We start from the raw sequence: 27,995 nt of genomic DNA, 5'->3' as shown, positions 1-27,995 counted from the left end.
GCTTGGCTATGAAGTTGTTTAATCTCTGGTGCTGAGCAGGTCGAGAGCCCTCCCATTAGCACAGATGTATTTTGCATTGGGAAATCCCATGTCTGCTATCAAAAGTCTGAACTCTTTTGCATCCTCTTCCTCCCTCCTGTTCCCTGCAGGTTCCCTCCCTCCGGTGCCTTTTTGCTCAAGCAGCACAGAGCAGGGCTGTGCTCTTAGGCTGAACTTGCAGGAGGCTCCTGTGGTGGGGCTTTCAAAATACTGACCCGTGCGCCTCATCTGTCTCTCCAGATAATTGATCCCAAGATGCCGCGCGAGGGCCTCCTTCACAACGGAGTCCCCATCCCCGTCCCTCCCCTGGATGTGTTGAAGTTGGGGGAGCAGAAACAGACAGAGGCAGGAGAAAAGCTCTTCCTTGTCCTGTTCTTTGACAACAAGAGAACCTGGTGAGTGAACAGACATCGCGGGATGGGCTGCCCAGAAGGAAGATTTAACAGAATCTCAGGACAAGGGGGCCTAAAAGACTTGTCATTATTAAGGCAGATTTAAGGTGGAGCATTTTTAAAGATACAGAAGTCACAAAAATCTCATTGAAGGGTTTGCACACCTCTCCCTTGCCCGAATGCATGACAGTGGGGTCGCCTGCTTACATGATCAGCAGGTGGAAGAGGCATTTGCGCTATGGCCTTACCCCAGGATCACAGGATGCTTTTACAACAAAAATACTGAATTGTATCGAGAACTAATTTTACAGTCAAAATCAGCAGCCAATAAAAAGTGCCTTTTGTTCTGAAAGCAGAGGCAGACCGGGCAGCCAGTTCTACCGTCGTAGAGAAATTTTGCTAAAATTTCAAGGTCAGCATTTTCAAAACATTAGATTTATTCCATATTTAGACACCTAAAGAAGCAGCCTCGTTTTTCAGAGGTGCTGAGTGCCTACAGTTTCCAGATCAGGCTATTTGTTCAAGTTCCATAATATGGATTTTAGGCACCTATCGTAAGGCATCCAAGTGAAAATTTTGTGCCTAGCTCTCAAGGACTTTATCATTCAATCTCAGACAGACTAAATACTCTGCTGATCTTGGCCTCAGTGGATGACCAGGTTTATATGGTAGCAAAAGACCGATCAGATATAATAAGCCCCAAGCCAATGAAGTGCTTTGAAAATAAGCAATAAAGCCTTGAAATCCATATGTGAAGCAATGTAAAGATTGTAAAATTGGAGCGATATACTGGGAGAAAGACAAGGGGGGTGAACTAATATCTTTTAGTGGACCAGGTTCTGTTAGGGAAAGAGACAAGCTATCGAGGTACACAGAGCTCTTCTTCAGGTCTCTGGAGAAGTTAGTCCACCAAAAGATATTACGTAACCCACCTTGTCTCTCTTATATCTTGGGACTGATACGGCTACAACAACACTGCAGACATCCTGGGAGAGAGGTGAGTCCCTGTAATGATGCTGATAGCCACATCCTCAAGGAGCTGCACTAGTGAAGCAGGAGCTCCCACAAGGAAAGAGGGACTGACTGTGCAAGTAAAAGTCAGATGGTAGGTAATAGCCATGTGCACTTCAGATCGCTGCTTCAAAGGGCTTACACGCTGAACAAAGTAGACACAGAGTAGACAGATACATTAGGAAACCCAGAAGAGATAATGAATAGGATTTTTCTTTCTTCTTCTTTTATTATTAACTTTTCACTTGGCATTGCAAAATGGAATGATGCTAGGATTTTCAAAGGAGCCCAAGGGAATTAGGCACCCACATCCCATTTCAGTGAGCCCCTAATTCCCTTAGGCATGGTCTGCAATACACAGGTCGACGTAAGACACCTCATGTTGGCCTAATTATGTCAATGTCTACACTACAGCCTTGTCCTGCCGATGTAAGTGCCATACTTCACCGACGTAATGACTCCATCTCCACAAGAGGCCTAGCACAGGGGTTCTCAAGCTTCATTGCACTGTATGACTGTAGCTTTCTGCAAAGCTAGAGCGATTTTAGCCCTTAGCCTTGAAAGGGCTGGAAGTCTTGGTGACCCTGGGCCATTGGCCATTCTTTCCCATCTGCCCTCTCTCCATTCAGGGCCGGCTCCAGGCACCAGCGTAGCAAGCAGGTGCCTGGGGCGGCCAATGAAGAGGGGCGGCACGTCCGGCTCTTTGGTGGCAATTCGGCGGCGGGCCCCTCGCTCCCTCTTGAAGTGAAGGACCTGCTGCCGAAGTGCTGCCGTAGAATGAAGCGGCGGTAGAGCTGCCGCTGAATTGGCGCCGATCGCGATGGCGGGGTTGTTTTTTTTTTTGCTGCTTGGAGCAGCAAAAACGGTAGAGCCTGTCCATTTCTCTCAGTGACAGGGTTTTGGTATTCTGCTTGGATTGCAGGCAATGGCTTCCGCGGGACAAAGTTCTTCCCCTTGGGGTGGACGACACAGTGGACAAGCTAAAGATGATGGAGGGCCGAAAAACCAGCATCCGCAAGTCCGTCCAGGTGGCGTACGACCGAGCAATGATCCACATGAGCCGCATCCGGGGAGACCACCCCTTTGTCACGTCAAATTATCTGTAGGGAGTCGGAAATGCCCACTCTGCCCCATTCTTTCAAACTCAGTCCTTGCACCTGTTGGCACAGTGGACCTTGCCATGCACAGAATGGTAGGGGCTTCCTCCCTGCCTGAAGGAGTGTGATGGGGCATCTGCTGTGTTCTTTTCTGTTCCTGTGAGAGCTGCATTATGCCTAACAGTGTGAGCAGCTCCTATGAAGTACCTTGATTCGTGCCAAAAAGCCTGTCCGGATTCTTTCTGAATGTGTCTCATTGAAGACCCGGCAGGAGAGGAAGTGATGTATTAGGCTGGACCACAAGAAAGAAGCCAGGAAGAGCTGCAGTGTGACAGCTGTGCCTTGGCAGAAGTCACGGTCAGCTGGTGAAGTGCGGGGGGAGCTGCAGTCTGATGGTTGGACCTCATGCCCCACACCTCTTGGGTTTTTAGTCTGCAGCCAGCCCTGAGTAATTCTCTGGAATCCATCACCATTGTAAATAAACGAGGACCCTTTAGTGGAACTCCAATTGGACTGTCTTGTGCCAAATTTACAATAACCATCACTGGACTTTTTTAATTTCATTTTTTAAATGACATTGGTTGCCCCATGGCGTTAACAAATTTGCAGCCTACTGTTATTGTTATGACTCCCATGCCTATGTATATATAATATGTTTTCATGGTAGGTTTTCACCACAATTAGAAAAGATTGAGATCATATTTTGATAACTCCCTTTTTCCTTACGCACACATGCACAGATGCACAGAGCTTTAAATATAAAAAACAAGTTCCCGAATTTTATTTTTTATTTTTGTGTGTGTGTGACCTAGACCTTTATAGTCAATAGTTTTCATGTGTAAATTTCAATTTCAGTGACCGTGTGACAATTCCAAGAACATGTACTTCATATTGCATCTTAACAGAGTATTGAGTCTGGGGCAAGAAAATGTCTTTTATGTTTTTTTAACCTAATTTTGGAAACGTCTAATCAGCTGAAGCAGCTTTACGGACACTAACGTTGATCAGGGCGGGAGGAAGACACACCCTGTGGTGTCGTTTTATGCACATTCAGTTTAAAATAACTAGTTGGAATGTCAGACCCCAATTCCTCTCTGCCCTTATTTTTTCAGACTGTCTTTTTAAAGGTTTCCTCCAGCTTGGTTTGGACTGAATTAAAGCTGTGACTGGATTCCTGCTAGCTGGAGCACATAACCATTTCACCCGTTCACTTTTTCTCACACTAACACATCTCTTCCCTGCTCTGTGGGTCTCTAGCATTTGCGATCCATTCAAAACAAAAAAACAAAACCCCAGCTCTGTAGAGAATCCTGTTTTATTGCTTTTATATTGCAAAAACGGGGACAGCTAATGTTTGAAAGCTGATGACAAAACTTTTCTTTTCTATTAGCCAAGGATTCATCATTTCTCTTATCTGTTCTGTTGTGTTTTTTTTTTCTTTTAAATTTTAAGAACCAAAGGTGCAGATCAAGATTGTAGACAGAATATCATCCTTTCGCTTTTTAACTCAATATTTTTTTATTATTTTAACTTTTTCATACTAAAGAGAATGTGGGGAGAAAATAATAATAAATGGGTGGGGGGGAAATCACTGCCATTTCTACTTGGTCTACTTTTTTAAAGTACCACTTCTTATACATTGGGACATGGAACCACACTTTAAGGAAAATACCTGTAACATATAAAGACGGGGTATAGGATTTTGTAAAAAAAATAATAATCCCTAAAGAGTGTGGATAGGGAAGGAAGTTGTGTACATAGTTGTAAAATATTGTTCTAAATTATTCAGGCCTATTGTCACCATTCTTGAAAGTCCTCAGTTGTGTTGCTGGGTCTTTTTGTATGCACACAGTATAATTTATTTAAAGGAACATACACTTTTTCCAGATAGTAGCTCAGCTGTGGACTTGTGACCTGTGTATAACTGTTTTAAGATCTTGGGGGCGGGGTGGGGGATTTGTTTTGTTTTCTTTTCTTTTATTTTTTTTTAATGACATTTTAGAAGTTTAATTGGCTAATATCCTGCTGTTGCTACGGGACCTAAACGTTACTGTCAGTCTGCTGTAAAGCACAGATTGCTCTATTTATTGTAGAAAGTGAGTTTATTTGCTTTCTAGAATTGTTTATATCAGATGGTATAAGAGAAGTAATAAGAAAATCTATGCTTGTAAAGAAAAAAAATGCTAATTTTACCTATTATAATCTGACTGTCTGAAACTATATTTTCTCTCTGAGAAATAAATGTTCTAATGTAAAATCTGTGGTCATGTTTTCCTGGCGTGTTCAGACTTTTAAAGACTGCTTTCCCACCCTCCGCCAGCCCACCGGGATGAGAAACATGCAAGAAACCTAATGAGGATCACATCTTGAAGAACTGTCCTCTTCTGCAGAGTGCTTTTTGGCAAGCAGAGTAGGATCTCTCTGACATCTGAGGAGCAGCTCCTTGGTTCCTCCAGGTCCCTTGCTAATTACCCGCTGCTATGGTTTGTTTCCCTTTATCCTCCGTATTGCCATAGAATGAATGGCTCCATGTGGGATGTATTGCAGTAAACAATGAAAATAGTCCTGCAGAGGATGTGAAATTCACCCCCGGGCAGAGGACCAACGCAAGGCCTATGTGCCACTGAAGTCTCACTTAAACCCTGAGCCTGGATCCTGCTGTCCCTCATTGATTTCAGAGGGACCGAGCACGGGTGCAGACGGTCTTCCTGTTCGTATCTCATTGCAGGATCATAGCCTATCAGCTTAAATGGGACTTAAATGGTCCACATCGTGTTGGCACTCCGCGCATGGATGAATTTAACCCCTTGGTCTGAGGTGTCTGCTTCCTGGGCCGGCTTGAAGTCGTCTTGGTTCATCTGCTTTTCTTATTCCTAAGACTCACTGTAGCGCTGGTCTGGCCTTGCAGCCGGAGGGCTCTTGAGAAAGAATAACTACTCTGAGGCTTGTAACAAGCACCTGCTTTTTATTTGCTCACGTTACCGATGAAATCTCTCCTGTTGCTAGCTTGTAAAACCTCATTCTCATCTCACTTCCCCCAGTGCACATCAGGAGTGATTCCACTGTAGTTGATGGATTGATATTTGGCATAGAGCTGTTGCAAATGAGAGGAGAATTGAGCCCTGATTTTCCTGTCTCCTGAAATGCCAGGCAGCGAGTAATATGACCTCCCGCTCCTACCGGCAGAGGGAGACAAGAACAAATAAACCATGCCATCAGTCCACTCGAATGGGAAACCGTTGGTTCCAGCTATGCAGACCTGCCAAATCAGTTCTTTCCTGGCTCCCAGCAGGTGGAGGTTTTCTGACTAGCTCAGCTTGGGTTTAAAGTTCTTTTTTCAGTTGGCTCTTCAGCACATTCTTTCCTAGTCCTTTTAAGCCATGCGGCTTCTTTGCTTTTAAACCCGGTTGGGCTTTCATCTCAAATTCCTTTTTATATTCCTAACCCGGGTTTAAGATCTGGGCCTGCAGACATGGCAGGGCTTCACAGCCATCAGGTACGCCACACAACATAGCAGTGTGGGATAGACCTCAGAGCCTTCGCCTCCAGCAACACCCCGGACGCTTACAGTGGTCCATTCAAACACTGCTGCTGAGATCAACTTGGCTTGTCACTCCTGTGGGAAGGCACTGGAGTGACTTACCAGTATTCTCACGGCAGCGGGTGGGTCACCAGTGAAAGCAGAGCTCAGGCTTGAACACCTCCCCCACCCACCCCCCGGCAGGCTAGCTAGCCTGGGTTGAAAGCACCACTTAACTTGGGTGAGGGAGGGGTTTGCGTTTGGATGGGAGGGGGGCTAGGGGCAACCCCTGAGTGAGAACCTAGGCTAACTCTGCAATGAAGACACACATCCTCCATGTGGGGGCTATATGGGTATCAGATAAAGTGATGCTTAGTTCTGCTATAGAGCTGTCCAGGGTTGGGACCCCGTCGTGCTAAACCACACAGGGTGGGGCCCCCTGCAGAGAGTCACAGTCTGATCCTAACACAGAATGTCGCGCCACCTTCATCCTTTGGGTAACTCCAGTGCAGGCAGCAGAGCACTGATTTACCACACGCCCAGATGTTGCTTCCCTAGCTGCTGCATCTGCTTCCTCGTGGGGCTGGATTCGGCCCTGGCGCTTGTTGTAACATCAATCCGAATCCGGCCTTCGTTGTGCAAATCACCCCCAAGGAACACCAGGTGGGTGCGAGTTACATTGCTTTACCCTTCCACCCGTTGGGCCGTTCAGACCATTGTTCACAGCCTCACTGAACTTGGCACTTGACCGCCATGGAAAGTGAAGGATCGGCACGGCCTTGTCTTGGAGACTTAGCAAACACACAGTAGGGAAAGATGTTGCATTGGCCAAGTGGATGGACTGGCTACAAAACTGATTCTCATCCATGTGAGATCTCTGTTCTGGCCCTCTGTCCGCGGTGGGATTTCTATCCTGGCCGTCTCTCGTTGATGCCCAGGCATTACTGTGGATGAGTGGTTCTGCAGATGCTGCCTGGCACAGGGCACAGCCTCACTGGATTTTTCGCTGATTTCCCTCTACTTCCCTCTAGGTGGCAACCAGGCCGTTTAAGAGAATCTTCTCCCACTTTTCCATGCGCTGAATCCCTTGGGGGGGGGAGGGGAGGAGAACTCACTGTCTCGTTACTGCTCCAGGATCCATCACTTCTTTAGCTAGGGGCAGGGAGGGAGTGCTGCCTTATCCCAAATGCTGCTTTGCCTTTTCCATCCAGCCACGTCTTAAACGGTTAGTTTTACTGCAGCCAATGCAACTGGCAGTCAGGTTATACGGAAACCCACACACATGCTGGAGTCCCACATGTGCGCCTGTCCATCCGTCCCTCCAGGGTGTCGTCCTGCACAGTGTGGGATTTAAGTATCAGAGGGGTAGCCGTGTTAGTCTGAATCTGTAAAAAGCAACAGAGGGTCCTGTGGCACCTTTGAGACTAACAGAAGTACTGGGAGCATAAGCTTTCGTGGGTAAGAACCTCACTTCTTCAGATGCAAGTAATGGAAATCTCCAGAGGCAGGTATATATCAGTGTGGAGATAACGAGGTTAGTTCAATCAGGGAGGGTGAGGTGCTCTGCTAGCAGTTGAGGTGTGAACACCAAGGGAGGAGAAACTGTTTCTGTAGTTGGATAGCCATTCACAGTCTTTGTTTAATCCTGATCTGATGGTGTCAAATTTGCAAATGAACTGGAGCTCCGCAGTTTCTCTTTGGAGTCTGGTCCTGAAGTTTTTTTGCTGTAAGATGGCTACCTTTACATCTGCTATTGTGTGGCCAGGGAGGTTGAAGTGTTCTCCTACAGGTTTTTGTATATTGCCATTCCTGATATCTGACTTGTGTCCATTTATCCTCTTGCGTAGTGACTGTCCAGTTTGGCCAATGTACATAGCAGAGGGGCACTGCTGGCATATGATGGCATATATAACATTGGTGGACGTGCAGGTGAATGAGCCGGTGATGTTGTAGCTGATCTGGTTAGGTCCAGTGATGGTGTTGCTGGTGTAGATATGTGGGCAGAGTTGGCATCGAGGTTTGTTGCATGGGTTGGTTCCTGAGTCAGAGTTGTTATGGTGCGGTGCGTGGTTGTTGGTGAGAATATGCTTAAGGTTGGCAGGTTGTCTTTTGGCGAGGACTGGCCTGCCTCCCAAGGTCTGTGAAAGTGAGGGATCATTGTCCAGGATGGGTTGTAGATCACTGATGATGCGTTGGAGAGGTTTAAGCTGAGGACTGTAGGTGATGGCCAGTGGAGTTCTGTTGGTTTCTCTTCTGGGCCTGTCTTGTAGCAGGAGGCTTCTGGGTACACGTCTGGCTCTGTTGATTTGTTTCTTTATTTCCTTGTGTGGGTATCGTAGTTTTGAGAATGCTTGGTGAAGATCTTGTAGGTGTTGGTCTCTGTCTGAGGGGTTGGAGCAGATGCGATTGTACCTCAGTGCTTGGCTGTAGACGATGGATCGTGTGGTGTGACTGGGGTGGAAGCTGGAGGCATGAAGGTAGGCGTAGCGGTCAGTGGGTTTTCGGTATAGGGTGGTATTAATGTGGCCATCGCTTATTTGTACGGTGGTGTCCAGGAAGTGGACCTCCCGTGTAGATTGGTCCAGGCTGAGGTTGATGGTGGGGTGGAAGCTGTTGAAAGCATGGTGGAATTCTTCCAGGACCTCCTTCCCATGGGTCCAGATGATGAAGATGTCATCAATATAGCGTAGGGATTGTTTTCTCTCCCTCCGAAGCACTGCTGGGCTCGGCCTAGCAGAGTGCTCAGAACCCAGGGCTGGCCCAAATTGGAAAGCAGCTGCTGAGAAACTGGACAGGAGAAAGGGCCGGGGAAAGGAGAACGAAAAGAAAACGCCTGCAGTGTGCAGACCCCGAGGGGACCAGCTAGGAGGGGAAGGCAGAGCTTCCCCCAGGTTGCCAGCTCAGGCTGGTAGTGCCCAAGACGTGTTACCATCTGGTGGCTGTGTGGGGGCCTGTGGGAAACGAGCTGATGCTCCCTATAACAGGGTAGTTTGCCCTTTGCGGGCCAGTCCTGCTCAATCAACCTCAGCTGTGCCATAATTAGCTGCTCCCCAGCCTAGGGACTGGACTAACTTGGGTCAGGTGACAGCCTGATAAACATCTGGGCCTCAGCAAAGCAGAGCACTCACTTGGAAGGAGGAACTGCAGGGCGCAAACTGGGCTCTGGGGAAGGCCCCCGAGGAGGGGCTGGAAGGACTCCAGGGAAGCGGCCTGGGAGCTGGGGCTCCAACCCAGAGTGGACAGACTTAAAGGTATCCTGGAAGGGCTGGGAACTGAGGGGAGGCTGGCTGAAGAGGGGCCCAAGCCGGGAGGAAGTACCGTTTGTTTGTTTGGACTGGTGTTAGCCTGGAAGGAGACGAAACTCTGAGAGTGACCCAGCTGGAGGACTGAGCCCTGTGAATCACTGGGGAGGAAGCAAAAAATGGGGGTGAAGGGAAACCGAGGCCAGGAGCACATGCAGTGATGTGTTTGGCCAGCAGGAGGGGGGTGCTACAGCAGAACCGCTTACTCTCCCAGTCCAATTCCTAGTGGGTGTGTTGCAAAGCCATCCAGCCCAGAACTGGGCAAGCGCAGCAGAGAGGCCAAGGGCTGGATGAGCCCTGGAGACTGAACTGCCCTCGTGTGTCTGAGGTGGGTCGCTCCAGGCACAGATGGAGGAAGCTTTGTTGGCTCTGACTGTACTGCTGATAGAAAACACCAGCCTCCCGGTCCATCCGTCTTTCCCCTCTCGCCAGCCCTAGGCTAGAAGGAGCGACCCTTCTCCATCCCCATCTAGTGGCTGGGACACAGATGCACACACCAGGCCCAATATATGGGGTGGTGGGGAGGGTATTTAAAGCCCCTCCCACACATGGTTATTCCCTTCCTCCCAGCTCTTAGCCAAGGGGCAAGGAGAGGCCTGATCGGATGTGCTGCCCTGCAGCCCAGAGGAGCCGTCCTGCTGAGAAGCCTGCGGGATTCCTTCTGAACCGTGAGCAGAGGGCCCGTGCGCTGCCTCTTCTGTGGAAGGATCCAGGGCTTGCTCCAAAAACTCCCCAGAGTCAAGAGGAGTCTTTCCACTGATCACAATGGGCTTGGGGTCAGCCCCTTATGCTCCAGCTCTGTCAAGCCAGCACTAAATCGATGTAAAATGCATTTGCCTCCAGCTAACATAAAGGGTGTAGACAATGAATGCAGAAAGGCATTGGGGGGGGAGGAACTAGCTCCTGGCTCCTCAGCTTGTGCTCAGGAGAGACCTAGAATTTGCACCCCTTGCTTTGAAGCATCGTCCTCGATCCCTGCTTTCTACCCAGCTCTCTGGACCTACCTTGCTGCAATATTCCTGGCCTTTTCGGCTCGGGTGACTTGGCAGCCTGAAAAGCCCTGGTTTCTGGTAATCTCCCATCCCCGGTGGCCAGTCCGCTATCACAGACAGCTTGTAAACTCCCCAGTAATTAAATTCCTGGTTTCCCCCTAATAGATTTGGCCTTTCAGCCGCCGCTGCCTGTTCCTTAGAGCTGAGCTGTAGGTTTCAAGGGGCAGCTACAGGGATCAATTCCACTTACCTTTGTGCAAACTCTGTAAGAATTAAGAAAAAAAGTGTATGGATCCCCTAGCTCCTTCGTGTCACCCTTAGCAAAGGAGGAACAGGAGGCTATGTTGCTGGGACTTAGTCTAGAGGCTGATTAATGCCCAGGCCAGAACACGTGTTCAGCGTCCGGCATGGGAAATCGTCTCTCTCTGAGCACGGTCCGCTCCCAGCTCGGAGCTGCTGTATCACCAGAATAACAGCCGATGTAAACAGGCCAGTGCTTTAATAATTCACTTTCCCTCCCATGCCCAGGGTGTGCCTGTGAATTCACTTTCCCTCCCATGCCCAGGGTGTGAATGTGACAGGGCATCGCAGGCAAAGAGAGTGGGGAGAGGATGCTTTGCAGCCTACCTCTTTGCGGCTACGCTGCTTTGAGCTTTGTTTCTGTTAAGTGCTCTGCTCCTGGGAGGGCTCTTCGTTTTGGATGGCGTCTCTGGCTTGGCAAGATGCCCGCAGGCCCGTCTGCTCCGCCGGGGTTAGCGTGGTGCCGTTTGGAGACAGCCCGTGTTGGAGATTCTGTCTGAAGAGTCGTCCTCCGAACGCAGGGCCTACGGTGGGCCCAGCAGCAAAGGCACTGCAAGCTTGCTGGGCTGGAGAACTGTTTCCTTCAGCTCCTGGCCTGACCTGAGCACCTTCCCCGTACGTCCATGAGGATGGGCTGGAAGATGGCACTGGACCATCGGTGGGCTCCTCACTCACAGGCACTGAGGGGAATGCTGCATGCTGGAGGGATTGCCAGGCGTATGGGTGAATGGGTGGCTGTTAGAGAGGGCTGGCAAGATCCCCAGTCTCACCGGGGACGGGGCCATTAGCATGGGGGGGGTTAGACCCTGCAGTAATGGATTTTCTGTCAGGGGGGTTATGTGTCTCCTGGGGGGGTGCGGGTCTGTGCTGGAGGGGATGCCTGTCTGGGGGAATCAGATGAGAACTGCCCCCTAGTGACAGGGAGCGGGAAGCGCAGTCACAACTAGACACACTGAAAGCTTAGGATAGGCTTTGAATCCAGGTTTTGTTTAAACACTGAAGGCAGGGAAAGGGTGTTATGTTAATAATCTTACCGTAGCATGGTAAGGCTGCCACTGACTCATCATCAGTCCTTGGGCAAGTCACGTAACTTCTTTATACCTCTGCTTCCTAATAGGAAGGACATATCTACCTTTTGTAAAGTGCATTGATCTATTCCGCCAGTAGATGCTATGGAAACATAATTGCTATTAAGGAATCGCTCCCTTCCCCCTCTCCCACCGTCTCCTTTGGCTGAATTTTCAGTGTATTGCAAGAGTCAACAAATTGTGTCACAGCTTGGGTGAGCAGACATCCAAGCATACGCGCAGCTAAGTGTCTTGAGCCACTTCGCTGCCAGGTACTGGCAATGCAGTTAGGTGGCACCTGGTTAAGCCAATTGTCAATCGTTAGACATCCGTGTTCTCTGTCACCATCTTAGAATGCAATCCATTTCCCTCTGCTGATTATTAGACTCGCCTGTTAGATACCTGCAAGATGTGATGGCCTTTTGGGGCACATGCACCTTCTCTTGGCCTTAGGTAAAAATCTCTTCCTAATGGGAAACAAACTCTTTGGACCCTCATGGCTAACTCCCAATCCAGGAGGGATTTTCTTTGCAGGGATGAAGTCCAGGTTTTAACCAGGACTTGTTTCAACTGCACTCAGAAAGGGGTTGTGTAAGTCTCACAACCACCTAAGCTGCCTTCCTTAGACACCGAATTGTTGATTGCAGGTGTTGAAAACAGCACCTAGATATTGAGTCCATAACCTTGCCACAACTCTAGGAGCACAGGGTGACCTTCAACTCTGGGCATCATCTGCAAAGCTGACTGTTAAGTAGCCCACGCTGAGACTCTGATAGTCATAGATGCTAAGGGACCACTGAGATCACCTAGTCTGTCTTCCTGTATAATCCAGGCCATCGAGAACCTCATCCAGTACAGGTTTCAGAGTGGTAGCCGTGTTAGTCTGTATCAGCAAAAACAATGAGGAGTCCTTGTGGCACCTTAGAGACTAACAAATTTATTTGGGCATAAGCTTTCATGGGCTAGAACCCACTTCATCGGATGCATGGAGTGGAAAATACAGGAGCAGGTATAAATACATGAAAGGATGGAAGTTGCCTTACCAAGTGTGAGGTCAGTCTAATGAGACAATTCAATTAACAGCAGGATACCAAGGGAGGAAAAATAACTTTTGAAGTGGTAATGAGAGTGGCCCATTTCAGACAGTTGACAAGAAGGTGTGAGTAACAGTAGTGGGAAATTAGTATTGGGGAAATTAGGTTTAGGTTTTTTTAGTGACCCAACCACTCCCAGTCTTTATTCAGGCCTAATCTGATGGTGTCCAGTTTGCAAATTAATTCCAGTTCTGCAGTTTCACATTGGAGTCTGTTTTTGAAGTTTTTTTGTTGAAGAATTGCTACTTTTAGGTCTGTTATTGAGTGACCAGAGAGATCGAAGTGTTCTACTGGTTTTTGAATGTTATGATTCCTAATGTCAGATTTGTGTCCGTTTATTCTTTGCGTAGAGACTGTCCGGTTTGGCCAATGTACATGGCAGAGGGGCATTGCTGGCACATGATGGCATATATCACATTGGTAGATGTGCAGGGTGAACGAGCCCCTGATGGTGTGGATGATGTGGTTAGATCCTATGATGGTGTCCCAGTACAGATATGGATGCCTGTTGCTTTAGATGACCACTGAAAAGGCATCCTTACTCTTCCACATTGAATATGTATTTGAAAAGTCATCCTACCACATGCACAACACAGCAAGAACAAAATTCACCCCTCTGCAGAAGGCCACTACATGGACTATACTTAAGGCTTCTGGGTTGGTTTTTTTTTGGCGGCGGGGTGTATTTCATTTAATTTGGGGGGGTTATTTTTAGTCATTTTTTTAATTCTACATAGATGTCCAAAATCGGGGTTTTGCAGGGCTTTCTCTTTGTATAGACACGGAGTACTGTTTCAAAAAGCACTACATTAAGGCACACTAGGGAACATATAATGCACACAAGCAAGGTCTACCCAGACCAATTAATGTGCAATACAGTGTGCTTTAGATATCACACTCCCAGAGCGCGCATAACTGCGCTAGGTAGACAAACCCTTCTATACAAGCCAGGGAGCAGGAACATGCCTGTATAACCAAACTGCACTGGGGATGGGGTGAAGTCCACATGAATCTGGTAACCATTTCCAATGTCTTTTCCAGTGTTGGCTGAATAAACACTGGTTTCCTTTTGGGGGGTAGAGAGTATCAGGCATGTTTTATTGGGGTGGATCAGTTAAAACCTAAAATCAGAAGCTCTAACTATACTCCACATCAAGTGGAACCGTGTTCGCTGTTCCACTAAAGCAATGCAAGTGTCAGGGGGTTCATTAGCACAGGAGACAGAGTGCTCTCAGGAGCTGGACCTAAGCCACGGAATTCACTCCTGAAAGAGAGAAAAGACCCTGAGATTTCCCATGCTCCAGACTAACTGCAAAGCTCAGCTCCTTGACTTAGCTTTCCCTCCATCAGCTCAGCACCCATTCAGTCGCCAACCAGCTCTGTAACAATCTGGGTGAGAGGTGGATCTTCCCACTAAGCGTGCTGGAGAACGCTGACGACTTCGTGCTATGGCCAAGGAGGCTACATCTTGCTAGAGTTAAGTTGTAGATCCCAGCAAGTGGGTTGGGTTGGTTTTGTCCGTAACCCGTTTGTCTCGCTTTTGCTCTTGCTTGAAATCCTTTAAAATTATGTTCTTTGTTAATGAAGTTACTCTTCGTTTTCCTACAAATTGTCAGGGGTGGCTCTAGGCACCAGCAAAGCAAGCACGTGCTTCGGGCAGCCCATTTGCGGGGCGGCAGGGATCCAGCATGGGAGCTGAGAACCAACAGGGGCCCCTGGGAGCTGTAGTTTGTTGGTTAGCTCCCTGCCTATAGAGCCAGCCCTGGAGCAGGGAAAGAACTACATTTCCCAGCATTCCCTTGGCCACTACCAACAGGAAAGAGGGGGAGGGAGTGAGGAAGCTGAGACCTCATGCTGCAGCCTGCTGTGAATGGAGAGCTGCACTGGGAAGGGTAGGGATACCATATTTTAACATTCAAAAAATAGGACACTCCACGGGGAGGGAGGGTAGCCCCACCCTGCCACCATCCACTCCCTCCGACTGCCCCCCACAGAAACCCCAACCCATCCAACCCCCCCCTGCTCCCTGTCCCCTGATCACCCCCTTCCGGGACCCCACCCCCTATCTAGGCCCCACTGGTCCTTGTACTCAACTTCCTCCTTCCTGAGACCCCCCCCCCAACTTCCCCTCTAGGACCCCACCCCCTACCTGCCCCTGACAAACCCCTGGGACTCCCATGCCTATCCAACTGCTGCCTGTCCCCTAACTGTCCCCCCAAACCCCTGACCCATCTAACCCCCCCTTCTCCCTGCCCCTGACTACCCCCCTGAGCCTCTGCCCCATCCAACCTTCCCTGCTCCCTGTCCCTTTACTGCCCCCACCCCAGAATCCCCTACCCCTTCTCCAACTCCCCAATTCCCTTACCGTGCCACTCAGACCAGCGTGTCTGGCTTCGTGCAGCGCCAGACACGCTGCCATGCTCCCCTGCGGAGCCACAGGCTCCCCCCCGTCCCCCAGCACCTGCCTTCCAGATTTGAACACCTCAAAATTCAGGAGTGCTCAAGCTCAGTTTGGGCGGCTGTTACTTCATTTCTCCCAAATCAAATATACGGATCCACTGTAACTTGCTGTAGAAAAAGTAGGATAAAATTGAGCAAGAAATGCTTCTCAGTGGTTATTAGGACTGGAATTGCTATTTTCAACAGCCATTGCCTTTTTTTTGTATGTTTGTTTAAAAGGAAGACAGTGATATTGCATTGGCAAATTCCCCATAGAAAGAAAGAGTGGAACAAAAGAATAATAAAGGCACCTCAACTTTTCCTCATTCATGTAAGACAGTCTTATAATATGCATCCAGATATCCTCCAATCACACAAGCTGAAAATTGTTCTACTCTACTGCAGTTCTGTAACCATGCGGGAACCAGTCCTGTCTGTGTTCTGTGCACATCTAAAATTCCTGCTGAATGACCTGCCATGGGAGCGAGTTACCAGGGACCCAGGGCTGTGGCGGAAGGAGGGTGCAGGTGGGGGGGGGGGGGGGTGAGCCCAGGGCTGGTGCGGCAGGAGGTGTGTGTGGCAATGGTGGGGGGGTAGGGGGAACCCAGAGCTGGGGCAGCAGGGTGTGTGTGTGGGATAGCCCAGGGCTGGGGCGGCAGGGGGATGCGGGTGGGGGAGGTGAGAGCCCAGGGCAGGGGGGTGCGGGTCAAGGGGTGAGAGCCCAGGGCTGGGGCGGCAGGGGGCTGCGGCGAGGAGCCCAGGGCTGGGACGGGGGGGCAGCCAAAATTTTTTTTTGCTTGGGGCGGCAAAAAACCTAGAGCCAACCCTGCGAATTGTCCCAGTGGTGTGTATGAAGGTGGAGTGTATAACCCCAGCTGAGCTACCGTAACAAGCTGTAGTGTGCCCTGGCTCTTTGGAGGCAGTGAACGTGGGAGTGTCCAGTACCAGGGACTGGATGCTGCAGGGGAGACTTGGGACTGGAAGGGTTGTTGGGGTCACCCAGCCAGGAGGAACTGGGCTGGTAGAAGCCAGGGTGAGACCACAGTGCTGTGAGCAGGCTGCTGATGTCGGGGCTCTGAGCCAAAGCTGCACTGCACAGACACCCAGGGTTGCAGAGCAGGTGGTGACAGAACCCCTTACTGGTCTAGGCTGGGAAGGAAGAGAAAGAGAGGGACACTGTTAAGACTTTGGGAGATGCTCAGAGGTGAGTGTAGAAGGGGACGCATGGCCTTGATCCGGCAGAGCACTTCAGCATGTGCTCATGTCTCATTGCACTGACTCTAATAGGATCACATACGTGCTTTAAGTTAAGTAGGTGCTTAAGGGCTTTGCTGAATCATGACTAAATTGCTCAGCTGCTTGCAGGTTTGAGTGTCCTAGCAATATCTGGAGAGCTAGCCTCCCCATTGCCTGTCAATGAGAGCATCTTTGACTGAGAGCAATAATTAATTTGCAGACTCATAAGCAAAACTTTCCAAAGGAGAAGTTTGATTTTCCTTTAATTACTTGTTACATCTTGCTCTGTGTTGGCAAGTGTTTCAGATACAATCACCACGCTTTCCACACCAGTTTCTCCCGACTTCCTTTTGGATTTAGAAAAAAGAAAAGAAAATCAGGGTGGCAAATTGACAGGCGGAGGAAGTGGCTCTTTAATTAATGCCAGGCAAATGTTGAAGTGCTGGCAGTTTTTAATGAGGTGTGTGTGGGGTGGGGGAGTGATTGGATTTCTGCTACAACTCCTGATTTTCTGGATTCTTTTCTTTGCAGCCATCTCACACGGAGCTGTGAGCTCATCCGATTTTACCAGCTAAGCAGGGTTGGGCTTGATCAGTACTCAAATAGGAGACCATCACAGAAATCATAGAATATCAGGGTTGGAAGGGACCTCAGGAGGTCATCTAGTCCAACCCCCTGCTCAGAGCAACACCAACTAAATCATCCCAGCCAGGGCTTTGTCAAGCCGGGCCTTAAAAACCTCTAAGGATGGAAATTCCACCATCTCCCAAGGTAACCCATTCCAGTGCTTCACCACCCTCCTAGTGAAATAGTGTTTCCTAATATCCAAACTAGAATCCAACATGCTGTGAATAATAATACCTGGCTCTTACATAGCTCTTCTCATCAGTAGATCTCAGTGATTTAGAAAAGAGGTTAATAGCATTATCCCTGTTTTACAAATGGGGAAACTGAAGTACCAGTAGGGAAAGTGACTTACCCAAGATCACTCAGTAGGCCAGTGTCAGAGCCAGGCTTAAAACCCAGAGTTCCTGAGTCGCAGTCCAGTGTTCTGTCCACTAGGCAGCACTGCCTCTGATGGGTCACTGAGGTTGTTCTTCTGAGTGAATCCAGGACTTTTTGGTCTCACTGTGGTGCTATGATGCTGTAGGTACCAGGTTTGTTTTTCCACAGGCCTGCACCTTGTACAGCAGTGCAAAGTGGGGATAGAACAGCACCGTTTGGAATTGATAGCAGTTTACATGCCCTTTGCGCTGGTGCCAGTGACTGGACAAAGAGCAAGGCAGGAAAGTGGAGAATCAGGCCCAATGGGAGTTGAGGGAGATCAGCACCTTTTATCAGGTGCTCAGCACATTACAGGATTTATCCCAGAGTGAGTCATTGATGGGGGGAGGGCTAGAACCCAGTTCACCTGCTGCAACCACTAGACTCCACTGCTTCTCTCATGCATACATAGAAGCAAAAAAGCCTCTTTCTTTTTAACGCTGAATATGAGAATTTAGGGGTTTGGGGTTTTTTCTTGTCCCCCCTCCCATAACTCAGACCAGCTGGATGGATTTCCTTCCAACTTCCCCAAGTGATAAATAATTCCTAACAATGATTCCTAACAATTCACATCTCGACTCAGACCAATCTCCCAAAGGAGAAGCTTTGAGTGAATTAAAATTGTGGGGTTAGAGCAGGTGCTGCACATAACTCTAGCTATGGTGTTTGTTACAGTGGCTGCTAATTACATGCATGCCCATGCATACATACAGAGCCAGATACATACACTGAGTCGGATCATGCTACAGTGAATGCTAATCTCTCTCACACACACACAAACACACAGAGCCAGATCTTGCTTCTGTGAATGCTAATTACACACACACACACACGTAGATGGTGCCAGATCTTGCTATAGTGAATGCTTATTATACAGACACATATGTATGTGTCTGTATAATATGTGTCAGTATAACTAGTAATTTATAAATATGCTACTATATAAAATGCTAACTGCTCTCGGTGGGGGGGGGGGGGGAAGAGGGAGCAGGGGAATGCTGGTGTTAGCCCAGTGGAGACCCTAAGCGGGAATATTCCACCCCCGCCACACACAGTAGAACCTCAGAGTTACGAACATCTTGGGGAGTGGAAGTTGTTTGCAACTCTGAACAAAACATTATGGAGGTTCTTTCAAAAGTTTTTACCACTGAGCATTGTCTTACTACAGCTTTGAAACTTTACTATGCAGAAGAAAACTGCTGCTTTCCCTTTGTTCCCCCTACCCCCCCCCCCCCCCCGTAGTTTACGTTTAACACAGTACTGTTCTGCATTTGGCTTTTTGTGTGCTGCTGCTGCCAGATTGCGTACTTCCAGTTCCAAATGAGGTGTGTGGTTGACTGGTCAGTTCGTACCTGGTGTTCGTATCTCTGAGGTTTGCTGTACTAAAACAGGCAAGTTCTTATAATAAAGGGAGAATATAGGGCCCCGTTGAGTGTTTCGGGGCTCTGAGCAATTGCTTAGTCTGCTTATTCCTAGCGCCGGCTCTGCCTCATGTGGTGTAAATTAACTTCAATGGGAATATGCCAGTTTATACCAGCCGAGAATGCGTCCCATATTTTCTACCAGCTAAACCAGATGAACAATGCTCTGGCCCTGGGCTTTAGAACAGCAGTGTAAACAGGCAATCCATGAAAAGGGGAATCTAGGTGATTGCATCTGATGCTCTAGTCACTGCCACATCTGCAAGTCAGCCATTGGCATTTCTGTGGTGCCCGGGTGGCGTGAGTGCCTCTTATCTCTTGAAGTGTGGCATTTGGTTAATGGACAGAAAATCCATCAGAGCTTTCTCACTCGTAGGCATTTGCTGCACATTGGTCTTGGGGGGAAATCCAAAGAAGGGACCCCAGCCATGGTCTATTGGGAGGATTGATCTCAGCCTCGTCTGCATGACCATCCCAAAAAAAGAGAGGTGTGCAGTAGGCACCTTAAAGGCACACTGACAGTGGGGACAAACCTTAATGCTGCTCCTGGGATAAGGATTGATTCTCTCCTCCTCAAGACTCCCCAAATAGCCCCCTTCCTAGGACATGCACCAAATGCTGCCTTGTTATGTTCCATCACCAAATGATCCTATCTGCTTGCGGTTCCACGCCAGGATGCTGGAGCTGTTGACTGCTCATGTATGCCAGGGTCCTATCACATAGCTGGAGAAAAAGGCAGGTAAGTTAGAGCTCTACAATTACCAGGCGTGGCGGGGGCCAGGAGTTAGCTTGAGGTGTTTTGGTGGAGCAGTGTGAATGGGAGAGGGAGATCAGAGCTAAGCCTCTTCACTCCCCTTTGTGTCTGATGGTTGATTCCAAAGCCCCCAGCACCCTTGTGTGTAAGGCTCTGATCCAGCAAAGCAGATAATGTGCGTAACTTTAATCCCGTGGGCTATCTCCTTGACAACAACAAGATGACACATCCTTAAAGTTAAGCATGTGCTTAGGTGCCTTACTGGGCTAGGGCCAAAGCATTGAACAATCATAGAATCATAGGACTGGAAGGGACCTCGAGAGGTCATCTAGTCCAGTCCCCTGCACTCATGGCAGGACTAGGTATGATCTAGACCATCCCTGACAGGTGTGTGTCTAACCTGCTCTTAAAAATCTCCAATGATGGAGATTCCACAACCTCCCTTGGCAATTTATTCCAGTGTTTAACCATCCTGACAGTTAGGAAGTTTTTCCTAATGTCCAACCTAAACCTCTCTTGCTGCAATTTACACCCATTGCTTCTTGTCCTATCCTCAGGGGTTAAGAAGAACAATTTTTCTCCCTCCGCCTTGTAACAAGCTTTTATGTACTTGAAAATTGTTATCATGTCGCCTCTCAGTCATCTCTTTTCCAGACTTAACAAACCCAATTTTTTCAATCTTCCATCATAGGTCATGTTTTCTAGATCTTTAATCATTTTTGTTGCTCTTCTCTGGACTTTCTCCAGTTTGTCCACATCTTTCCTGAAATGCGATGCCCAGAACTGGACACAATACTCCAGTTGAGGCCTAATCAGCGCGGAGTAGAGCGGAAGAATTACTTCTTGTGTCTTGCTTACAACACTCCTGCTAATACATTCCAAAATGACGTTCGCTTTTTTTGCAACAGTGTTACACTGTTGACTCATATTTTGCTTGTGGTCCACTATGACCCCCAGATCCCTTTCCGCAGTACTCCTTCCTAGGCAGTCATTTCCCATTTTGTATGTGTGCAACTGATTGTTCCTTCCTAAGCGGAGTACTTTGCATTTGTCCTTGTTGAATTCAACAACAATAAACAAAATATCGGAGGGGGTTCCATGCTCCTTCCCACTCTCTCCACATTCCCAGCTTTCTTCTCTTTCTCTCTCATGGCTGTTTTTTTTTTTTTTTAATCCACGTTATTTTTTTCTTATTCCTTTTCTTTGCCGCTTCTGGGAAGAGATGCTGCCAATAGGGGAAGACTTACTGTAGTGTATCAGAGCTGGGTCGTACCTCTTGAAATAGTTCATCAGCCCTCCATGTGATGTGTTGCAGAAGGGTGTCTATGTAGTTAGGTTTTGTGTTTGTCTAGGCTATGTGAAACCCAGCAGTGTGTGTTTGGTTTCCTCATATTCCTAATGCATATCTGTCCATTGTTGCTGAGGCTGATGTCACAGCCTCTCGTGTGTCCTCTTGTGGCTGTACAGTCCAATCTGTGAGGAGCAAGGTCACAAACAGATGTCACATAGCAATGCGCAGACTCCCACTGAAGACTTGGCATGATGCTTGGTCTGTTTTGTCAATTCGTTTGCTGCGTCTGTCTTTCTCAATGTGTTTACAACCATTATTGATAGTTGCTCTCCATTCAGCTCTGTCCTTGGCTGTGTCTTCGAAGTTATCAATATTTATGCCGCATGAGTTGAGACTCTGCTTAAGGGTGTCTTTGAAGCGGTTATGTTGACCGCTCTTCTTATGTTTTCCGAGTTTCAGCTCACACCTAAAGGACTTTTGTCGGGACTCTATCGTTCTCTTAATGTAGAGAGACAACGCTTAGTAAAGGAATGAGCCTTTTACTATAAGTGCACCGGGGGGCCTCAGTGGCACAACATGGGAGAGGTCACACCGCTGGCCAGCTGCAGAGATGGAGACAGACCCCAATCTTCTGGCTCATAGGCCAGTGTCCTACCCACTAGATCACACTACCTCACATAGTTTGCCTGTGCTGGGTTGTTCATTTAGATGAGACTCGGGATCAGTTTGTCTCTTTCTGGTAAGGAATCCCACACGTAGGATGGCCGGTGTCCTTGACGTCCAAGGCCCTTTGGTTTTGGTTTTGACCAGAAGATTCCTGGGTTTTACAAAAACGATTCGTTTTTTTTTACTGATTTTTTTTCTTTCCCTCCAGCCCCCGCCTCCCAGACATGCCAGAACTCCCCAGACCAGGCTCCCCTCTCCAGAAGGAGACGTGGTGGGCTGGTAACCTGGGTAGACCCCAATATTAACCCTGATATTTACCCAGAAAACTATGAAGTTAACTTTTTTGGCACTGATTTTTTTTTTCACCTGTTTTTTATTGCTTCCATTTTTGTAATAAACACGATGAATTCCTGGGAAATTCTCAACAAAATAAAAACTGAAACCAACGGGCCTTGTTGATGTCTAAATAGTGACACCGGCGCAAGGAAATTCCTCTTATGAGAAGCAACCTGAAGCCCCCTGCGTCCGTGCTGGAGAGAGGTGCCACTCCCCACAGCTGGGCCTCTTCAGTAGTGTTGGCGGGCTCAGAATAAATAGTTATTTTATAATCTTATGTTTCTATCAGTCAGCTAATGGGCTCGCTCAAATCTCCGGGCTGCAGGAGTTCTGCACCATTAAGCTGGATAATGCCATATTTCTCAGCTGACGGTCCCACGCTTTCATCAGCGTTGCTTACAGTGGCGGAGTCGCCATCAAAGCAGGTGGGGAGCGCGAGTGGGAGAGCGACCTCCGAGATGTGAAGGACTGCCCTGAGAGGGTTTCAAAGGCGCTCGCTGGGCCATGGGGGAATTAAAGCCATGCCAGATGGGGGGGGGAAGGGCGACTCCATGCAACCTGAGGTGGTAGGGGGGAACCAGGAAACAGCTGTGCTACACAGCATGTTCCCAGATCCAACCTGGGCTGCACAGTGGGATTAATTAATGCAGCTTTTACCCCTTGGTATGGTCTGTGACCCACCCCAGTTAGCAGCCAATGGCAACAGGACAGCCAAGCTGGCCTTGCCACCATTACAGATGGAGGAGCCATGTTTGGAGATGCTGTGGTGATGGGCATTAGAGAGAGCCCTGAGAGCATCCGATCCATCCCAGAATCCACTGTGTTTAAGTCACAGTTGCCTGTGCTGAAGCAGGGCTGGGGAGGAGCAATCGTACATCCCCAAACGTCCCATAATGTTCCCCCTCCTGAGAGGTGGGAAGGATCAATGGGGGATGGGCTGCCTGGGCCAAAGGAACCAGGCTAGTTCCCTGCAGTACATTTGGTTGTGTTTAACCCACATCAGATTGAAATATGCCCATGACGGGGCTCCAACCCTGCCCTCACAAGCCCACAGCCCAGTAACTCGCACTGCTGAGAAGTTCCTCCCACCGCTACCCTGTGCTCCGTTTGACCCTCTTACTCCCTCCCTGGATCCCCTTAAACTAGCCCTGTCTCCACTTCGGGGGAGGGGGGGGGGTTGCGCTTCAAGGACTTACAGCCTACCTGAGAGCACAGGCCAGAGCCACGCTGCCTGCGCTGTGCCAAGCCAAGCGTACGCCAAACGCCTTGTTTACAGGAGGCAGGGATGTGAATTCCATTAGCGCTCTGTGTTGTACATGCTGTTTGCAACTTCCAGCTGAATGGCGCTGTGTGTGAGCAGGCATGGGGCCTGGCCCTGGAGTCCCGAGGCAGAGGAGGGCTGGGCTGGGCTGGGCTGGCCTGGGAAGAGCTGTCTCAAGCCTGCTTTCGACCATGCTCAGACCCAGAAACAGCCTTAGGGTATCACACATGAGTTCAGCGGGGGGCTGCTAGGTATCGACATCTGCAAATGGGCCGTTTTACCGACCTGTCCCCCACCCCCTTCCCAGGGCGCAGCAGTTCTGCACGGGAGACCAGGGCTGGTGTGGCAGGAGAAGGCTGCACAAGGAGCCTTGCAAATGCAGCATGGATTTGCTGAGGTGGGGGGGAGCGTCCCTGTTTGCAATAGGGAATAGCTGAGATCCGCCAGCTCGTCCCCATTCTAAGTACAGGGGACGATTGAACGGCCAGGCAGGGCCCATGGACCAACGCTGCCACTGAATGGCGACCACTGGCCAGGGTTCTGTGGGATCCGCTGTCCTGCGAGGATTCAGGTATCAGCCAGGGACCCTGGTGGGGTTACGCTGAGCGCTGGGGACATTGTGGAAATCAGCCCAATCCAGGTGGCATATAGAGGGGGGAGGGTTCTCTGCCTCGCAAAGATTCCAGGACCCACGGGCGCAAATGTAACCCCCACCCCAAGGAGCGTGTGTTATGGGTCCCTCTCTGTGCCCGGGCTGCAGGGGATATAAGCAGCCTTGGCTTTTAGCTCAGGTTGCAGCCGCTCTGGAGACGCCTGGTTCCTCCTTGTGGTGCGCTGGCCGGTTCTGAGCACAATGTCTTCAGCATCAGTGAGACTAGGGGTTGGCCCCCTGGGTCTTCTCCTGGTGGAGATTCCCTGTCCCAACGCCAGCCTTGTCCTCTCCCTGCTGCCTGGCTCTCCCCCAACCCAGCAAGGAGGAGAGCTGTCAGGGAGGAGTTTGGCTGTTGAATTAATTAGAGCCAATAGGCTCTTGGCTGCAGGCTGGCTGCCTCAGGGCCCAGAGCACAAGTGAGAGCTGCAGGGCGCGGGACCCTCAGAGCCCTGCTTTCCCATGCCAGGGGTTGCAGTCGGTCTCCATCTGCCTTTCCCTTCCTCCCTCTCCCCCCCCCTCTTGTCCCTGTCTTTACCTCTCTCCACCTCTCTCCTTGCCTTCATCTTCCTCCTCCTTACTTTGTTTTCCACCTTCACCGTTCCCGCCATCTCTGGCCCCAGCCCCGTCTCCCCCGCCCAGGAAGAGACAGTCTCGCAGCTCCCCGTCTCTCTGAAGGGAAGCAGGAGGACTCAGAAAGCAGTGGGGCGGGTGATGCCTGCAGGGGGGACTCCCTGCATCCTGCTGATCACTCTATTCTAGGTAGGTTCGTATCCTGCTCTCTCAGCCATGGGCCCGTGGCTCTGTCCCGATGACTGTACAGGAGTGATGTACTTGCCTTTGAACAGAGTTATTTCCCTGCTAAGCACCTGTCCTAGAGCTCTGGGCAGATGGCACACACGCCCTCACTCCAACTGCTCCCTGCCCCAAGTGGAGGGGAAGCGAGTAAAATGAACATAAGATCGGCCACGCTGGGTCACACCAATGATCCATCTAGCCCGGTATCCTGTCTTCCCACAGTGCCAGATGCTTCAGAGGGAATGAACAGAACAGGGGCAATTTATGGAGTGATCCGTCCCCTGTTGTCCAGTCCTCGTCTCTGGTTCAAATAGTGTGGCTGTTATTGTGACCCCCCTGCTGCTGAGCCCTGCAAAGCATCATCAGGCGTGGGGGTACAGGGGGAAGGGGATGCCTTGGATGGGAAGGGCTGGTGGGTTTGTTAGCTGCTTTGTATCCCTTCCTGCAGCGCTCGCAGCTTTCCAGTCCGCCGTCAGGCAGCACCGACAGGCAGTGTGACTAATTTACCCACCGCTCACTTTAATCCATCATCAGCAAGGCATCGGCCTGGGCGCAAGTGAAAAATTACTTCATTTTAATTAAGACTGCACAATTAATTTGCAGGCCCCCTGCCAGGGGGAGGGGTCAGCTTGCGCCGCTGACGGCGCCATTGGCCCGCGGCGCAGAGTGCAGTGAGGGGAGGCGTATGGCATGCGTGTGTGTGTGTGAGAGCGAGAGAGATGAGCAGACAGAGGGATACGGGGGGGAAAGAAAGGGGCCTATGGGGAGAGGGGCAAAGGCAGGGGAAGGGAGAGGGAGGGAACGACAGAAGCGGGTTTGAAGAGGGGAAAGAGGAGAAAGGCTGAGCAATCTAGACAGGGCTGGAGAGAGACACAGGTGGGAAGGCAGGATGGTAACCGCAGCACTTCTCCAGCTCCTGTCACCTCAAAGCACTACACTCATGGGGAAACTGAGGCACTGGCTTGCTGGAGGTCACCCAGCCACTCAGCAGACAGGAATGGAACCCAGGAGTCCTGCGTCTCCCCCACACCATGTGCTCACCACTCAACCAGGCTGCTAATCTAAGTGGAAGTGAGAGGAGGAGGAATGAGGAAGGAAATGGAGGGTGGGGGCGGGGCCCAGGCCTCTTTGCTGGCTGCAGGGTGCCTGGCATACTGTGGGTGCTGTAGAGATGGCAGCAAGGGTGGGGAAGGGGAGACAGAGAGGACAGGGAGGAGAGGCAGGAATTCCCTCTGGGCCGGGCTGACACGCAGCCTCTCCCGAGTCCCAGCATCACCCTAATGCGGGACCTTGCAGGGAGCATTGCCCTGTACAATAGGTGAGAATGCAGAGTCCCTCCAGGGAACCCCGGCAGGTGAGGGCAGAGACACGTGCGTCTCCCCTCCCAGCCCCTTCCTTTGCTCTCCATTCCCCTCCCCGGTCCACCTCAGCCTGGGGCTTGTGCCTTCTGGCCATCTCGGAGCCTGAAACCCCAAGTGAAAATTGGGGGGTGGGGAGCGGATGTGACTGCAGGAGCCAGGAAACAGCTTGAAATGAATCCCCCTGTGACCTGAACCCACCCTATCTCACGTCACTGCTGGAGACCGAAGGGAAAGATGAATAGACAGACAAACCGTGCCTGAGAGATGTGTTTCCATCCCCCATCGCTCCTCCCTGGCTGATTAGCATTGAAATAGCTTTTACTGGCTGCGCTGTCACTACATGCTGTCGTGGGAAAAGTTGCACAGCAGGACCCTGAACACAAACACAAACCAACTATTGCACACATCCGCTGAGTTATTTATTGTATCTCATATCCCCCTCTTCCCCTTCAGCCTGTTTATCTCATCCCTCTGTTCCACCTTGGCAACTTAGCTTGTAAGCTGTGTGGGGCAGAGGCTGTCCCTTTGTTTGTACAGCGCCTAGCGCAGCGGGCCCCCACCCGGTTCGCCTCTTGGCGCTACCACAGTAGAATCATGCAGAGGAAATGGAGGCTAGAAAAAGAAGAGGCTATAACTGGAATCACTTTGTAGGTGTGGGACCGAACAGGGGCTCCATTAACAGTATTTGGTCCTGCTGGCATTGAAGTAAATGGAGAAAAACTCCCCTGGACTTCACGGACTGCAGGCTGGGGCTAACACGCGGCGGAATTTCCTTGCTTAACCTTATTGACGCAGACAGGTGATGCACTGGGCTGATCTCAAGTGTAGCATCAGATTAACCGTTGCGTGTTCTCTCTCCTAGAGGACCTGAAGGGGGGTGGGTTAGTTGGTCTAACAGGCCTTTTCTAGCTCTGCCGCCGCACTCCTCTCTGTCACCTGAAACGTGAGCCTCTCCCCAGAGATACATCACTTGCTCTCCGGGCACCTCTACCACCAGTGTGCCCACACAGGTCGGACTTTAGCTTGATTGTGCTCCCGTTGGAATCAACGCGAGGAGTGCTGCTGACCGCGAAGATCTAATGTCACAGTGCAGCGAGTTCATATCCTTGTTTTCCTTTCTCTTCCCCAGCAGGGGCGCTCAGAGCCCTGTCCAAAGGAGAGCATCCCCCCGTCTCCTGTCCCATTGCAGCCTGTGTTCCTGGCATGCCCAACGCCTGGGGTCTGAATGCTAGACAACGCAGCTCCCACTGACTCTGCACCTCGGAAAAATCTGGCCTATGGGTCTCAGGTGAGGCTCCCAAAACTGGGGCCTGGTTTCTCCTCTCACTCACACCAGTGATCAGCAGAAGTAACTCCATTGAAGCCAGGGGGCCTGATTCTCCATTGCCCTGCACCCTCCATCGTGGGCAAAGCGGGCATGCTGTTCAGATCTGGCTTTCCTGTCCTCTTGGCGCTGGCTTTATGCTGTGTAAATGGCCGTGTGAGCAGGGCCAGTGGAAGGATGTTTCGCGCCCTAGGTGAAACTTCCACCTTGCGCCCCCCCGTCCCCGAGCCCCCGCCCTGAGGCGCCCCCCCCGCAGTAGCTCCTCCCTGAGGCACCCCCCCCGTGCCAGCGCCCCCCCTGCGGCAGCTCCCCACCCCCCACCCTGAGGCACCCCCGCCGCCCCAGCTCACCCCTGCCCCACCTCCTCCCTGAGCACGCCGTCGCTGCTTCACTTCTCCCACCTCCCAGGCTTGCGGCGCCTAAGCTGATTGGCGCCACAAGCCTGGGAGGTGGGAGAAGTGAAGCAGCCATGGCGTGCTTGGGGAGGAGGCGGGGCAGGGGTGAGCTGGGTGAGGGAGTTCCCCTGCGTGCCACCCCCCCCTTGCTGCAGGCGGCCTTCCCCGCGCTCCACTGCCCCAGCTCCCTCTGCCTAAATGCGGGC

The 27,995-nt window shown here is 50.4% G+C and overlaps 1 protein-coding gene across 9 annotated transcripts in view; it reads left to right on the top strand.

Annotated features, from left to right (window-relative positions):
* The window catches only part of BRPF3 (bromodomain and PHD finger containing 3), a 72,979-nt gene extending 45,369 nt beyond the window's left edge, over window positions 1-27,610 (top strand). For 5 of the 9 annotated variants that reach the window (XR_010601005.1, XM_065595039.1, XM_065595040.1 and 2 more), the window contains exons 12-13: window positions 280-434; window positions 2,365-4,796. Coding sequence is in view for 5 of the 9 variants with exons in the window: in XM_065595039.1 (XP_065451111.1) it covers window positions 280-434; window positions 2,365-2,548 (339 nt within the window). In the remaining 4 variants the exon portion in view is untranslated. Of the gene's footprint in view, window positions 1-149; window positions 435-1,412; window positions 1,537-2,364; window positions 4,797-27,199 lie in introns of those variants that run through there. The other 4 variants (XR_010601002.1, XR_010601003.1, XR_010601001.1 and 1 more) reach the window with 3 other exon arrangements.
* Window positions 27,611-27,995: the final 385 nt, after the last annotated feature.

The sequence above is a fragment of the Chrysemys picta genome, chromosome 4 (assembly GCF_011386835.1).
Source record: "Chrysemys picta bellii isolate R12L10 chromosome 4, ASM1138683v2, whole genome shotgun sequence".
Lineage (NCBI taxonomy): Eukaryota > Metazoa > Chordata > Testudines > Emydidae > Chrysemys > Chrysemys picta.
The sequence above is the reverse complement of the archived record's forward strand: the minus strand, read 5'-3'. Positions and strand labels throughout refer to the sequence as shown.